The sequence below is a fragment of the Corvus brachyrhynchos genome, unplaced genomic scaffold (assembly GCF_000691975.1).
Source record: "Corvus brachyrhynchos isolate BGI_N302 unplaced genomic scaffold, ASM69197v1 scaffold23, whole genome shotgun sequence".
NCBI lineage: Eukaryota > Metazoa > Chordata > Aves > Passeriformes > Corvidae > Corvus > Corvus brachyrhynchos.
The window spans coordinates 8,100,633-8,113,773 of record NW_008238983.1 but is presented as its reverse complement, the minus strand read 5'-3'; the positions used below and the strand labels follow the sequence as shown (position 1 = coordinate 8,113,773).

At 43.6% G+C, this 13,141-nt stretch overlaps 1 protein-coding gene across 2 annotated transcripts in view; it reads left to right on the top strand.

Moving 5' to 3' along the window:
• The first annotated feature begins 5,789 nt into the window (after positions 1-5,789).
• The window catches only part of FAM105A (family with sequence similarity 105 member A), a 25,831-nt gene continuing 18,479 nt past the window's right edge, over positions 5,790-13,141 (top strand). Inside the window, exon 1 of one of the 2 annotated variants that reach the window (XM_017738744.1) lies at positions 5,790-5,971. In XM_017738744.1, the coding sequence (XP_017594233.1) occupies positions 5,878-5,971 (94 nt within the window). In that variant the 5' untranslated portion in view covers positions 5,790-5,877. Of the gene's footprint in view, positions 5,972-9,436; positions 9,486-13,141 lie in introns of those variants that run through there. The other variant, XM_008637191.2, reaches the window with a different exon arrangement.

Genomic DNA, 13,141 nt, shown 5'->3' with positions numbered 1-13,141 from the left:
TACTTGAAGGTCAGTGGAGGAAGGACTATTCCTACATTCACTGGGAAAAAAACCAATGGAGCAAAACACAAAGAATCATCTGCCTGGGGATTTTTCACTTGTGATACACAATTGATTGCAGAATGGAGCCATTTCAGAGGTACGTTAGATCTAATAAAAAAAAAACTTTAAAAAGAAAAAAAAAAAAGAAAAGAAAGAAAGAAAAGAGAAGAAAATCCAGCAACATTATGGCTTATCACCTGTAGAAAAGTGCTGCAACACCTTCTGGATCTACTTACAGAAGATGAATAAAAAGGCAGAATACCCTCATCTGATTCAATTCTTTCCTGAATGTGAGGTGTTTTGAGGAGATGAGACACCTGTTAGCTGAAGAGACCCCAAGAGCAAGGCTCTGCACTGCCTCAGAACTGGGGATCTATATTTAACAGCAGCGATGGCTGTACATTCTGTTCCTCATTGGTTTCCTGCTGTGCCCCCAACATGTTAGAATCCTTCCCTCACAAAAATGGAAGTTTAGATGGTCTCCCTTTCATTTCTCCTCCAAGGCAATTTGTCACACATTTGTGATCTCAGTGCTAAAATAAGTTTATTAACATACGTAGACACCATTTGAGCTTTTCAAACAAAACCTGTAACATAAGGATCCAATTATGGGATTGCATAGTTAATGATCCTTTTAAATGTAAAACTCCCTATAAAAATTTACTGGCAGCTTCAAGAGTCTTCAAACTGTCATCCTGAATTGCCAGAGAAAGTAGCATTTTTCTGCTGTAATGTAAATCCAGATTGTTCACAGGACATGATTAAATCTAGAAGTAATTTTGAGAAAATAAAGGCAGAATCCAAGACACAGTTCTCCTAACCATGGGAGAAAGACCTCTGCTATGTTCTTCCAGAGCTACTCAAAATCCCCCTCTTCCTTGTGTAAAACGGATGCAAGAAGCTGAAATGAAGCACCAACTCCTCTCACCTGTATCAATCATGCTTGGAGTCCAACATGCCAAGCATGGATCAGACCTCCTGAACTATGCTGTGCTGTCTGCTTGGTGCCCACCCATGGGTGGCATCTGGGATCTCTGCATGCCTGACTTGCTGAGGGAACAGTTCCTGCATGACCTTGGGGTCTACAGAAATCCTACAAACATCTAAAGCCAAATTTCACTGAGACAAAATTTCTGGGGTGGGAGGTGGGTCCAGGGAAATTTACATGTACACCTATATTTGAGAAGAAGCCATATGGGAACAGACAGGAAATTTCATTCTTACGTTCTCAACACAGGGAATTTTTAAAAGAAAATATATGTCATTTATTTGCCAGAAAAGTAGAAATCCTAATACTCACTGTCTAAATAGCAAAATGTCAAAAGGGGTAAGATCCAGAAAAAAAATTACAGAAAGAGAAATCATTGAATCTTTTGTCAGGAAGGTGCTGACATCTCTCACAAGTAGAATTCTGTCTCTATTGTCACTGACTGCAGAGGGAGATGAGAGTGCTGCTTGTTATCACAGCGGGGGCTGTATATTCAGCTGAAGAGTCTCCATCACCATGGTATTTTCAGCAGCTCTCAATTTTAATCATCAAGCTTGACTTTACAGATGGAGAAAGCTTTTTAGTTCCCCCTTTTTAACAGGTGGTAAAAGGATTTGCTGAAGATACGTAAGATTCTGGCAACTGCAAAAATAGATGTTCATCCTCTGAATTCTGGTCCCATATCCTAATTAAAAGAAATTGATGTCATCCTTCCTTCTGTGTTGTGAAATACATAGTTAAGTATAGCCTATATTAGTTTAGCAGCAGGTTGTTTTTCTGATAAATGAAGAAGTACATATATTAATTTCAGCTGTCAGCATGGATGGGGATTGTTAGGAGATGGGGGAAAGAAAATGCCAAACAGAACCAGGATGTTTATCTTTGCAATTCTGAATAAGCACCCAGCTGCACAAAATGTCTTTCAGAAAGGAGCATCTTCTCTTGCTGTTTCTGTTAATCTAAAAGACATTTAGACCAATAAGCTGCATTATGAAAGGGGGCATGGGCCCCCTTGTCTCTCCATGACTTTTCCATTGTTGTTCCTACGTGTACAGGCTACAGCTTTCCCTTAGTTTTTACATGGTTTTCACATGTGTTTTATTTTCCTGCTCGTCACTAAGTCTCCCTCTGAAGAAAGTTTGTTCTTTTCACTGTTGGCATTTGATGTTTTGGGCTGGAGTGACTCCTTCCTCAGAAAAGAATGAGCTCCTTTCCTGCCCTCAGTGACCCTGTTTTGCTGTACCTGTACAAAACAAGCCATCGCTGGTGACTGCTGTGGTTCTTATGGGTGGCACAAAGCAGCTGCTCCTCCTGCTTCAGAGGAGAACGCCAGGGAAGGGGGTGCTCTCAGTCTCAGTGAGTCACTCATAGCACACAAGTCTTAAAATGCTAGCTTTAGTTTGCTGCTATGCACTTTTGGCAGTGAAACATAAATATTTAGTCGCTGTTGCAAAGACAGGGATTGACACTTGACATGAAAAAAAAGGAAATTGCCTACGAATGGGCTGTATGTTGTTTCTTCTGGCAGTAACATCTTTCAGCATGAAGGAAAAACAGCTGAGCCTTTGCATGTTGATTTCTTAATAAAAATAAATCATAATATGGGCTCTTATTCCAAGTACAAAGTATTTGATTTTAAAATAATTGTTAAAAAGCAAGATCCATCACAGATTTTGTAATAGGGATTCCTCTTCTCCAGCAAGTTGATTTTCTGTGCCCAAGCCCAGGCACTAGGAGGCAATTCTGTGCCTTTCATTCTTCCAAAATACAGAACGTAAATTGTATTGATGCTGTTCCCCTTATTAGTCTTCAGAAAGAAAAGGGTGCCTGTTGAACCACTAACCTGCTGAGTACCTGCCTAGGACAGCAGCTCTCCTGCCCCCACCTATCCAGCTGCAGCAGAAAGTAGTCAGCAATAAGGATAGCGGTTCCGGAAAGGGTGATTTTTCTTCCAGGTAGCAGATGAGATGGTAGGACAACCCGTTACAGCAGAACAAAAGTGACTGCACACAACTGGAGGTTGGGAATATTTGTCTCTGTAACCTTAGTCTGCTTCTGTAGAAAGAGAGAAAGCAGGAAGAAAGTAAGAAGTTGGCTCTAGGGCTCAGCAACACAGATGGAAGTGCCTGCAGCTCCAGGACAAACTCAGGTGGCCATCTTGTGTTTCCAACCTTCAGAGAGCTCGATGATGTTGTGCCACGTCATGTTTGGGTTTCCCAGCTGCTGCTGAAGACCAAGAGCTCCCCTATCACTGGTTAGCAGGGGAACACCCACAGTGAGCTGTGGTGAAGTCAAGTGGTGCTCATTTGGTGCATCTCACAGAAACACAAGAGAATGTCGTGGGTAGGAGAGGCCGTCTGATAACACCCACCGCAGAAGTGTGGGGGTGGACAAAGGAAATTTCCTTGTCAGCTTGGGAATGTGATAAAGAGCGCAAATAGGCAGGCACGCAAACAAACACTAGTAAAACACAGCTATTCTTGGTTTGTGGATTCTGTCAGCCCAGGTGGCTCCAGCATACCAAACTCATCATCTCCACTTAAGGTTTGTCTTTCTCTTTTCCCCATAATCTTGCATAAACCTCTTAGCTGTTTCTAATTTAAGAAAAAAGGTGCATGGTGTGTATGGGGAATTCATGCTGTATTTCTTGTAACTTAGTCCAGGTCCAAGGCTCAGCTGGGGCTTTCCTGCAAGGAAGGGGTGCAGAAGGTCCAGGTTTGTCCTCTTTGCCCTTCTGGAGCCCTTCTTTGCCTGTCACCTAATCCTGCTGGAGCAAAGACAGCATCACTTTCCAAAACTCCTTCAGGTTCCTAGATCCGTGCCACAGTGTTCAGATGTCCTAGCATTTTCACCATGCCCTAAAGATGCTCACTGGGGTATGGAAGAAATGCAGATCTTGGGCAAATATTTATGCCCCAGCAGAGCAGGAAAGGGAGGTAATCCATGCTTTTTCTGCTTGGATAAAGCCTAAAGAGGTATTAAAGAGTTATCCAGGTGAACCAGCTATGCTTGGTTGGGCATTATGGTATATGGGTTAAAGAATGTAGAAACTGCAAGAAGAGATGAAGAGTAGGAAGTACTAAATACCCAGAACAGTTTATGGCAAGAGCAAACCAAACTACCCGACCAAAATTAAGTAAGAAGTACAATAGAGGAATTCAAGGTAACTAAAGGGAATTCAATGCAGAAAAGAAAGTTAATTTTCACTGTAAAATTTAAACAGCTTGCTTTTTTTGCTTTATTAAAAACAAAAAAACAAACAAAACCACAAAAAACCAACAAACCAAAAACCCAGTGCTGAACAAGGAAGGCAAAAAAGGGCACGTGCAGTGTTTCTTTCTTCTGTCCTACTAATTTTCTTTCAGGATCTTCCCTTGGAGATGCACTGGTCCTCTGCCCAGTGCATAGTTTTTCTGCTCTCAGAATTATCTTGTTCTGCTAATGGGAACAGAACACAGACCAAAAAAATATGCCTATATACATATAAACGCGTGCATGTGTGCGTACATATATATATATACATTTAAACACTGTCTTTAAGAATTCACTTGCGGCCTTTGGATGCTCACTGGCATGGAGCATGAATAGCATGAAAGCATTCAAAGGTAGCAAGTGAACATGTCAAGAAAGAAAATTCTTTGTTGTTCCTCTCCTCTGTCCTCCACAGTAAATGGTGAAATATGAAGTGTTAGCAGGCCTGCAGTCATGGGGCCCAAGGCTTGGATTGGAGCAGGGAGAGCAGATTTTGCCTTCAGCTTCTGAGGTGCCAACAAACAAACAGAAAAAATGTAATATAGGTAACAGTTCTATCCCCAACACCACCTTTCAATTTTTTTTTTTTTTAGATAAACACTCCTGATCCTAGGGTGAGAATGGAAAAATAGCATTTTAGAACTAAATTGACAAAAATACTGTAATAAAAGTGGTAAAAAGGGAAACTGACATTCTAGTGAAAGGGAAAATGTGAGGCAGTAATTGTACTTTTTTTTTTTAAATGCATGTGAAATGTGAAGCAACTGTTAACAGAGTAGGAATCTCTGGGAGGCAAGGGCAAGTGGCTGCTTCTCCTCTTTACTTATGGGTATTCTCAGAGTGGGAGACTAGATTTAGTGAACTTGTAAGCTGTGGTATTGTGGTATATCTTCCAACAGCATAAGTAAGAAGGAATTAATAGTCTTAGATTGTAAGAAACCACTTGTCTCATTTAACTTAAAACAATGAGTGAGGAGGGAAAAGGAAAGACTCTCTCGAACGACCCTTTGCTTACTCCAATTTAAAATACTGTATCTATGAAGTGATTTAACCATATCTGTGTAAACTTTGCTTTTACATAGCATGTCCACAACTAATAGGGAAGGGATGCTCGTGTGGACCACCTGTTTCCTCTTCATGGTCCGACTGTTTCTACAGAAGTCACATTGATTGCATGATAAGTAATGTTAAGAGCTTAGCAATCTAACACGGCATTGGAGCTGAAAGGGAGAGGCTGTGACTCTCTGTGGACTACCACTGAGATAGAGATCATGTATGGGTGGTACATCACAGTTTGAAAAACACCCTGCAAACTCCATCCCTGCAGCAACTTGGGAGATGCAGAGGAATGTAGCAGTGTGACCTTTATAAACAGCTGAGTTATGCTCAATTTTCTTCTTGTGGCTTGGATATGGAGAAGCATAGACGGCCTGTGTGACTTTGAAAACTTCAACGGAAATGAAACAGGAAGCCAGATCCTTTCACAGCTTGTTGATCTGTGAAGACGAGCTGAGTCTGTAGAGACTCATTTTCTAACCCCAGTAAAAGCAGTCAGGGGAGAGAAATCCAGCTGGGGTTGATACTCTGGAGAGGAGATGCAGAGGCGACATGACAGAAAGGCCAGCAAGAACAGAGACCACTTCACTGAACAAGAAAAGCGAAGCAGAATTAGCTCAGAGAGAAGTGCTGGTAAGATCATATTGCTGTGGTATAAATTTTGGCATGTCAACAAGCTGGTGATCAGCTGAGAAAAATCCTGTGCTGCTGATTACAGCTGCATGGGTACTACTTTTACCTATGTGTCTGGCTACCTGACCTTGATAGTAGTAATAAGTTACGTTAAACAAGGAAATGGTTCTTGACTGTTAAAAATGGGCTTGAAAAACTGAAGGAGGAGCCTGTCACCAGTTCTGTGTCTAGGCTTCCTACTTTTACTGGCTTGGATGCTGTTGCCTTTGTCTCAGCACTCGTTTTGAATTGTTGCATTCTTTGTGCCATGATTGTAATTCTGCTGCTCACCTTCAGATGAGCACAGCAGTTGCTTTGGCTGCTGATTTGTGGGTTTAAACAGACACGGTTAAAATGTCTTCACACTTGCTTAGCAATGGCTTTCAGTATAAGCTTTTGCTGTAACTGCTGTGCAGTCTCACGTGGGTACAAGCAGAGGGAGGTAGTCACAGTCATGGCTGCAGCTTGGAAATGCCATGACCTGCAGAAAAGCCTGGAGGTTCATGTTGTGGGAAAATTCGTAATTCTCCCCCAAAGGAAGAAAATGTCATAAATATCCCTAAGCAGTAGAACTTTGCCATGAGGACCTAGCCTTGTTTGAGTATCACAAACATATGCAAAATGCCATGACCAGGAAGTCTGGAGGAAGAGAATCCAGCTTAGGCTTCTTCCAGTCTGAGCTCCGTGGAGCTGCCCCTTTGTCCCTGCGGAGCTGCTGCCTACTCAGAGGGAAAGCAGAGGATGCACTATTTCTGCTGAAACCTGTTGAATGCATGGGCTGTGTAAGGCCTTCTCTGTCTCTGTACATTGTTCTGTTGGAGCAGGTCCAGAGGACAGCCATGACGTTGATAAGAGGGCTGGAGCACCTCCAGGAAGACAGGGTGAGGAAGTTCGGGCTGTTCAGCCTGAATGAGAGGAGATTGTGTGTAGATCTCATAGCAACCTTCCTGTATCTGAAGGGTGCCTATAGGGAAGCTGGAGAGGGACTCTTTGTCAGGAACTGTAGTGACAGGACAAGGGAGAATGGATACAAATTGAAAGAGGGGAAATTTAGGTTAGACATTAGGAAGAAATTCTTTACTGTGAGGGTGGAGCGACACTGGAACAGGTTGCCCAAAAAAGCTGTGGATGTCCCATCCCTGAAAGTGTTCAAGGCCAGATTGGATGGAGTTCTGAGCAACCTGGTCTAGTGAAAGGTGTCCCTGCCCATGGCAGGGGCAGTGGGACTAGATGATTTTCAAGGTCCCTTCCAGCCCTTAACACTCTATGATTCTCTGAAACATTTTGGAGCAGCTGATGTTTTCTGAAGCTTTCTGAACCTTTGTAGCAGCATGTTTCCAATTTTGCAAAGTTTGTAAAAGAAACTGCCTTCCACTTAGCTGCTATTTCCCTTTCTGCTGTTGATCCCAGCTCAGACCTGGATCTTGCTTGCTCTCTCAAGGATTATCCTAACCCACATTCAGCTAACAGCAACAGCACGCACAGACAGTCCAACAGTGCAGGAATGTTACCTGGCTCAGTTTTACAGCGGTGCATACATCCCGTGCCAAGGAGGGAGGCAGGTAGAGGCTGTCCCATCTCACTCACAAGGAGGAGAGACAGCATTTTCCTGCCAAAGCCTGCAAATGGAAAAACGTCCTAGAGAGCTCTTTGTGACTCAGGGAAGAGGTCCAGAAACAGCTTAAGGTGGAAGAAAAGACACAATGGACAATGTTAGTTTAAAAAAATCTCTCAAGAGTTTCAAGTAAGTTATCTCTGATTGATTGATTGATTGATTGCCCCAGAGCTTATTCCCATGCATAGAGGGCAAGGCCATTCTCCAGATTGCACTGAAGTGCTCAATAAATGCACGGAGGTGAGAGCAGAGAGCCGTGAAATAGGAAGGACCTATGGATACGGCGGTTGATCTGTAGCATTTGTACTATACATTCCGTCTCTCTCCTCTGATGAGTCAGCAGCCAGATAAACATTAACTTTCAAGCCTGCCTGCACAAAGAGATCACCAATTAAATCCTAAAGTCTTAACACAGGTTAAGAGAAGGCAGAAAGAGGCAAACCTGGATTTAGCTGCAATGCTAAACCACCCACTGCCACCAACACTGGCCTGGCCAAGGCAAGAAAAAAGCTGGAAAGGGAAGCTGAAGTATGTGATAACTGCAGACAAGATGTGGCTCAGAAATAAATTCCAGCCACCTTTGAGCCTTCTTAGGTGGATACTATACTCAGGTGAGCTATATCCTGACAGCATCTCTTTCAGCTGCAGCTCCTGAGACACAGCTACATTAAACACAATCTGCTAGTCCAGACAGAAAGCACCAGGTAACCAATGCTGCGGAGAGGCATGGAGGTGGCATTTAGAAATTTTTTTTCCGGATGGATTTTTTGATGGAGTAGCAGACAGTGCTGTTACACAACTGACAGCTTTAGGCCTCTTAAGTCAACTATTTGCTTTCGCTATTTTTAGCTGAGTTTTAAGCCTAGATTTTCTTTTACATGGATAAATGTGTCTGGCTTTCTGTGAGCGCACCTAAGTGAATGCTTGGCACACCAATATTTAGCAGGTTTTGCCTATTTTGTTCCTTGCCCAGATTAACTGAAATGGAGGGAGAAACAATCTGATATTCATGCCAGGCAGTACAAATCTCTTCACTGTTTCATGAAAAGTCTTGATCTTCAACCATTTTAATATCTTGTGATATTTTAGGGGAAAAAAAATCCCAAACAAACACAAACAAAATCCAATAAAAAAAGACTGTGTAAGTTTGTCTCAGCTTTGTACTGGAGCAAACTGCTTGTAACTCTGTAAAAGTTTAAGTCTTTGTTTGGACCATCACAATTCCTTTCTGTTTTTCCTGCAAAGTCCTTATTGAGATGGAAGAAGACTGTTCTTTAATATGTAACCAGAAAAGAAAGTACACCAGTCTATGCAAATTCTCTACATATCTGGGAGAAATTACACATAAAAGCCCATTATAAGGGAAGATACTTGGCAAAGAGGAATTTCTTTTTGGATGAATGCACTCCATCTTGTTAAAGAGTGATTTGTTGAGGAAATCAACATTTAATGATAGGGGAAAAACGAAAACCAACCAACAACTTCAAAGTTATTAAGTTGTGTTTACATATAATGGCTAGATTTCAAACAGGTGATGATGGTGTTGGTCTCCATTCAGGGAACTAGGATCCCTAGAAATGTTTCAGGCATCCCCATGCCTGGAAGAGTTAAGAGTGGATGGGGCTTTCAGCAACCTGGTCTAGTGAGAAGTGTCCCTGGCCATGGCAGAGGGTTGGAACTAGATGATCTTTAAGGCCCCTTCCAGGCCAAACCATTGTATGATTCCATGCTGCTATGAAATGTAAAACAGCGCAGTGTGACACCCAAGCACAAACTGTATCCCACTGGCGGAGGAGCGACAAGGGTTGCTGGGGAAATGGAGAACTCCGCGGGGAGACAGGCCGAGAGATGGGAGAGCAGGTTATCCCTCCTCGCCGCTTCCCGGGCACGGCCGGGCGGGAGCGGCAGCGGGAGCGGGGCGGCCCCGCGGGATCCCCGCCCCGGGCGGTGCCGGCGCTGCCTTCCATTTTGTTTTCCACTTGACTCTTTGGGGGCTGTTTTCCAGAAGTCGCGATTCCCGGAAAGCTGCTCCTAAGGGCATCCCGGCGAGACCACCCCGGGTGTGCCCTCCGCCCGTGTGGTGGCGGGGCCGGGGGTGCGGGCACCGCCTGCGGAGAGGCGGCCGTGGGTGTGCGGGGAAATGCCGGGAGTGCCAGCCGGGCTGAGCTTCCCTGGGGAACTGCTGTGTCCTGGGTGCGGAGTTAGCGCCGACCTGCGTGGGGATCGTGGTTTGAAAGCAACAGCGTGCGCCGCTTTCAGCTCGGGTGTTCGGCCGGGGCTTGGCTGTTTGTTTCGAGGGCGGCAATTTTTTTTTCCTTACTGTGTGCACTGTGGATTTACGTGTTGCGGACTGGCTTCTGTTTCCATCAGAAGCGTGAAGGTTTAGGAAAAAGGGGTTCATAAATGCAGGTGTGATTCAGGAGGACCCAGGAAGGGGCCAGCTGCAGGTGGTCCTCGGTGTCAGGCATGGCTGAACACGAGCCAGCGTGTGCCCAGGTGGCCAAGAAGGCCAAGGGCATCCTGGCCTGTACCAGCAATGGTGTGGCCAGCAGGAGCTGGGCAGGGATTGTCCAACTGTGCTCAGCACTTCTGAGGGCACACCTCTAATCCTGTGTCCAATTCTGGGTCCCTCAGTACAAGAAAGACACTGAGGTGTTGGAGTGTGTCCAGAGAAGGGCAGCAGAGCTGGTGAAGGGTCTGGAGCACAAGGCGTATGAGGAGCAGCAGAGGAAACTGGGGCTGTTTAGCCTGGAGAAAAGGAGGTTCAGGAGTGACTTTATTGCTCTTTACAACTACCTAAAGGAGGTTGTAGCCACGTAGGGGTCAATCTATTCTCCCAAGTAACGAGTCATACCAGGGGAGTTTCAGATTAGATATCAGGAAAAATTTCTTCACTGAAACAGTGTTCAAGCATCGGAACAGGCTTCCCAGGGAAGTGGTTGAGTCACCATCCCTGGAGATATTTAAAAGACATGTAGATGTGGCACTTAGGGACATGGTTAGTGGTGGGCTGGGCAGTGCTGGGTTAACAGTTAGACTTGATTTTAAAGACCTTTTTCAACCTAAATGATTCTGTGATTCTATGATCTCTTATGTCACTGAGAAGTGATCTTTTAGACTGAAGAGACCATGCCCTGCTAGCTTGCTTTTGTACTGTACATTCTGTGATACATTTCTGCTTTGATGGTTACTCATCCAGCTCTCATTGCACTGTCTTTCTTACTAAACCAGCTTGTCTTCCTTTTGAAGGAGCTGTACAAATTGTATGTAGCTTATACTTTCATTTTTGCAGTGGAGAAAGAACCAGATTTCTGTGGTATTTAGTGAGTGAGTTCAAGCTAGCATGGTGCTACCTGCTCCATTGCTAGTATGCACAAGTACCGTTATTCCCACTTCCGTCCTTTGGCCCGCTCCAGTTTCAGCAAGTGGTGAAACAGAGAGGCAAAATACATGAAACAGGAAGAAATGACAGGCTCAGAAAGTTCCTTTGTAGTTAGTGAAGTTTGCTTCTTTATGAATTTCATTTCTTTGCTAGTGGACAAATAATTTGATTAGAAGCTGAGGGGGTCTCCATACGGTAAGAGGAAAAGATGCCATTTTGCCTGTCTATCTAAAACACTATCAGGTGAAGGGTGTTAGAATTGGTTTTGAAGGGAAAAAGCAGCATGAAAATGCTGGTCAGCATTTAAATCTAAGTGCTTTTATGGTTAAGTATCTGTATTTGGAATTTAAAAAAAATTAAATTTTTGTAGTTCTGAAATTTTTTTGCCATTTTTGGATATAAGGGTTTTTTTCACTTTGTTTAACTGTTTGGAACATGTTGCCTGCCTAGGTAGTCTTGATTTCCCATTCAGCATCAAGACTTTCTGTCCACCTTGTTTCTTAGATATAGTTTCCAGTTGAATCTTCTCATCTTATCTACCAGCATTATCAGACAACAAACATTAAAGGGTTTTTCAAAAATGTATGCAGTTTTTCTTGAGCTTAATGTTTGAAAATGTTTGATCTTGCATGACTACCCAGGCAAATGAGCTTGAGATTTCAGAAATACCTCTGCTGCACCTCCCAACCCTGCACCGCTGAATTGTGGGAGTCACAGTGCCAAACTGTCCTAGCGCAGATGACTATGGGTATAATTTAGTTGTTTTAAAAACACAGGGAATAACCAGTGCTCGGGAGTCAAAAGGTAATACAATCACACTGCTTTCATTACACTTGCATAACTAAATTTGGGTGTGATTAGAATGGCATAAAATTTACCTTGAGGAGCTCCTTAATCTGCTCTTGTTTTAGGCTGTGAATTTATTTTTTATAAATTACCTTTGGGCTGCATAAGTCATATTCTAATGGCGTTTTTATGTCAGTCTGACTTCTAAAAGAGTTCTAGTACTCTTCTAAGTCAAACACCAATCTGAGTTGCTGTCTGACATCTGGCCCTGGGGCACTTCAGGCTCTGTTTTCTGCTTTGATGGAATTTGGGAAGGCCCGGTGAACACAGGGCATCCTTTCCGCACTCTGGGGGTGATGCAGCTGGCGTGGTGCCAGCCTGTAGCAGTACCAGGGAACTTTGCCCGTGTGCTCTGTTCATGGGATTCCCGGCATAGCAAATGCCAGTTCCTCAGTGCGTGGTTGCAGTGATCTGGATCAGACACAACAATGCTGTACCCTCCAGAAAGACAGAGAAACAGCTACTTATTAGAGAAAATGTCAGCGTTTCATGATGGAAAACACGAGTTTCAGTTCTTCAGCTGCAGCAATGTAACAGCAGTCACTGACAGTTTTAAGAGGGGAGTTTGTTGCTAGGGATCTTGTACCCATTCTGAGGTGTTAGTTTGCATATTACAGAATTTGGTTTGATGGAAAGTTTGGTTTTTTCCCATGAACAGTAAAACTCATGGTTGGGCTGTCTGTTGCCTGATAACATAAAAGCATGAAACAGCTGTTCCCCAGCATAAGTGAGAACAAAAAGGAAATAAGGATACTGCTGACCACTTCTTGAGGCAAACATTGTAAAATACTTCAAAACTTCTACAGGCTTCTTCATTAATTTTCTGAGAAATTTTTAAGTCCGTAGCTTTTAGTTTCTTTTCAGCCTTATGCTGTGCTTGTAGCTTCTTCTCATTTTTTCACTGCTCTACACACTGTACATTTTTGGCATTCTCAAGATCCAGACCCAAATGCTTGGGATTTCTCTGTAGTCTGTGGGGACATGCTGGAATCTCCTGACAGAGAGAGGAAGTGTGTCTCTAGCTCCTGTCCCCATGTCACCAGTGAGGACAGATGCCACTATGTACCTGTGCAGAGGGATGTGTCAAACAAGGCAACCTGTACTGCCCACACTTTCCTTTAAACAAACATTTTTCTGAGGAGAATGCTGTAGACTGAGCAGAAAAGTTGTGTTGTCTTATTTGAGCCATGTTCTGTGATGGTGGAGGGAGGGTTAAAAGTGTGGCAAGATGTGGCTGTGTATGGTCAGTCTCTGGTCCTTTTGCTAGTTCCACTCGTGGTCTTCAGCA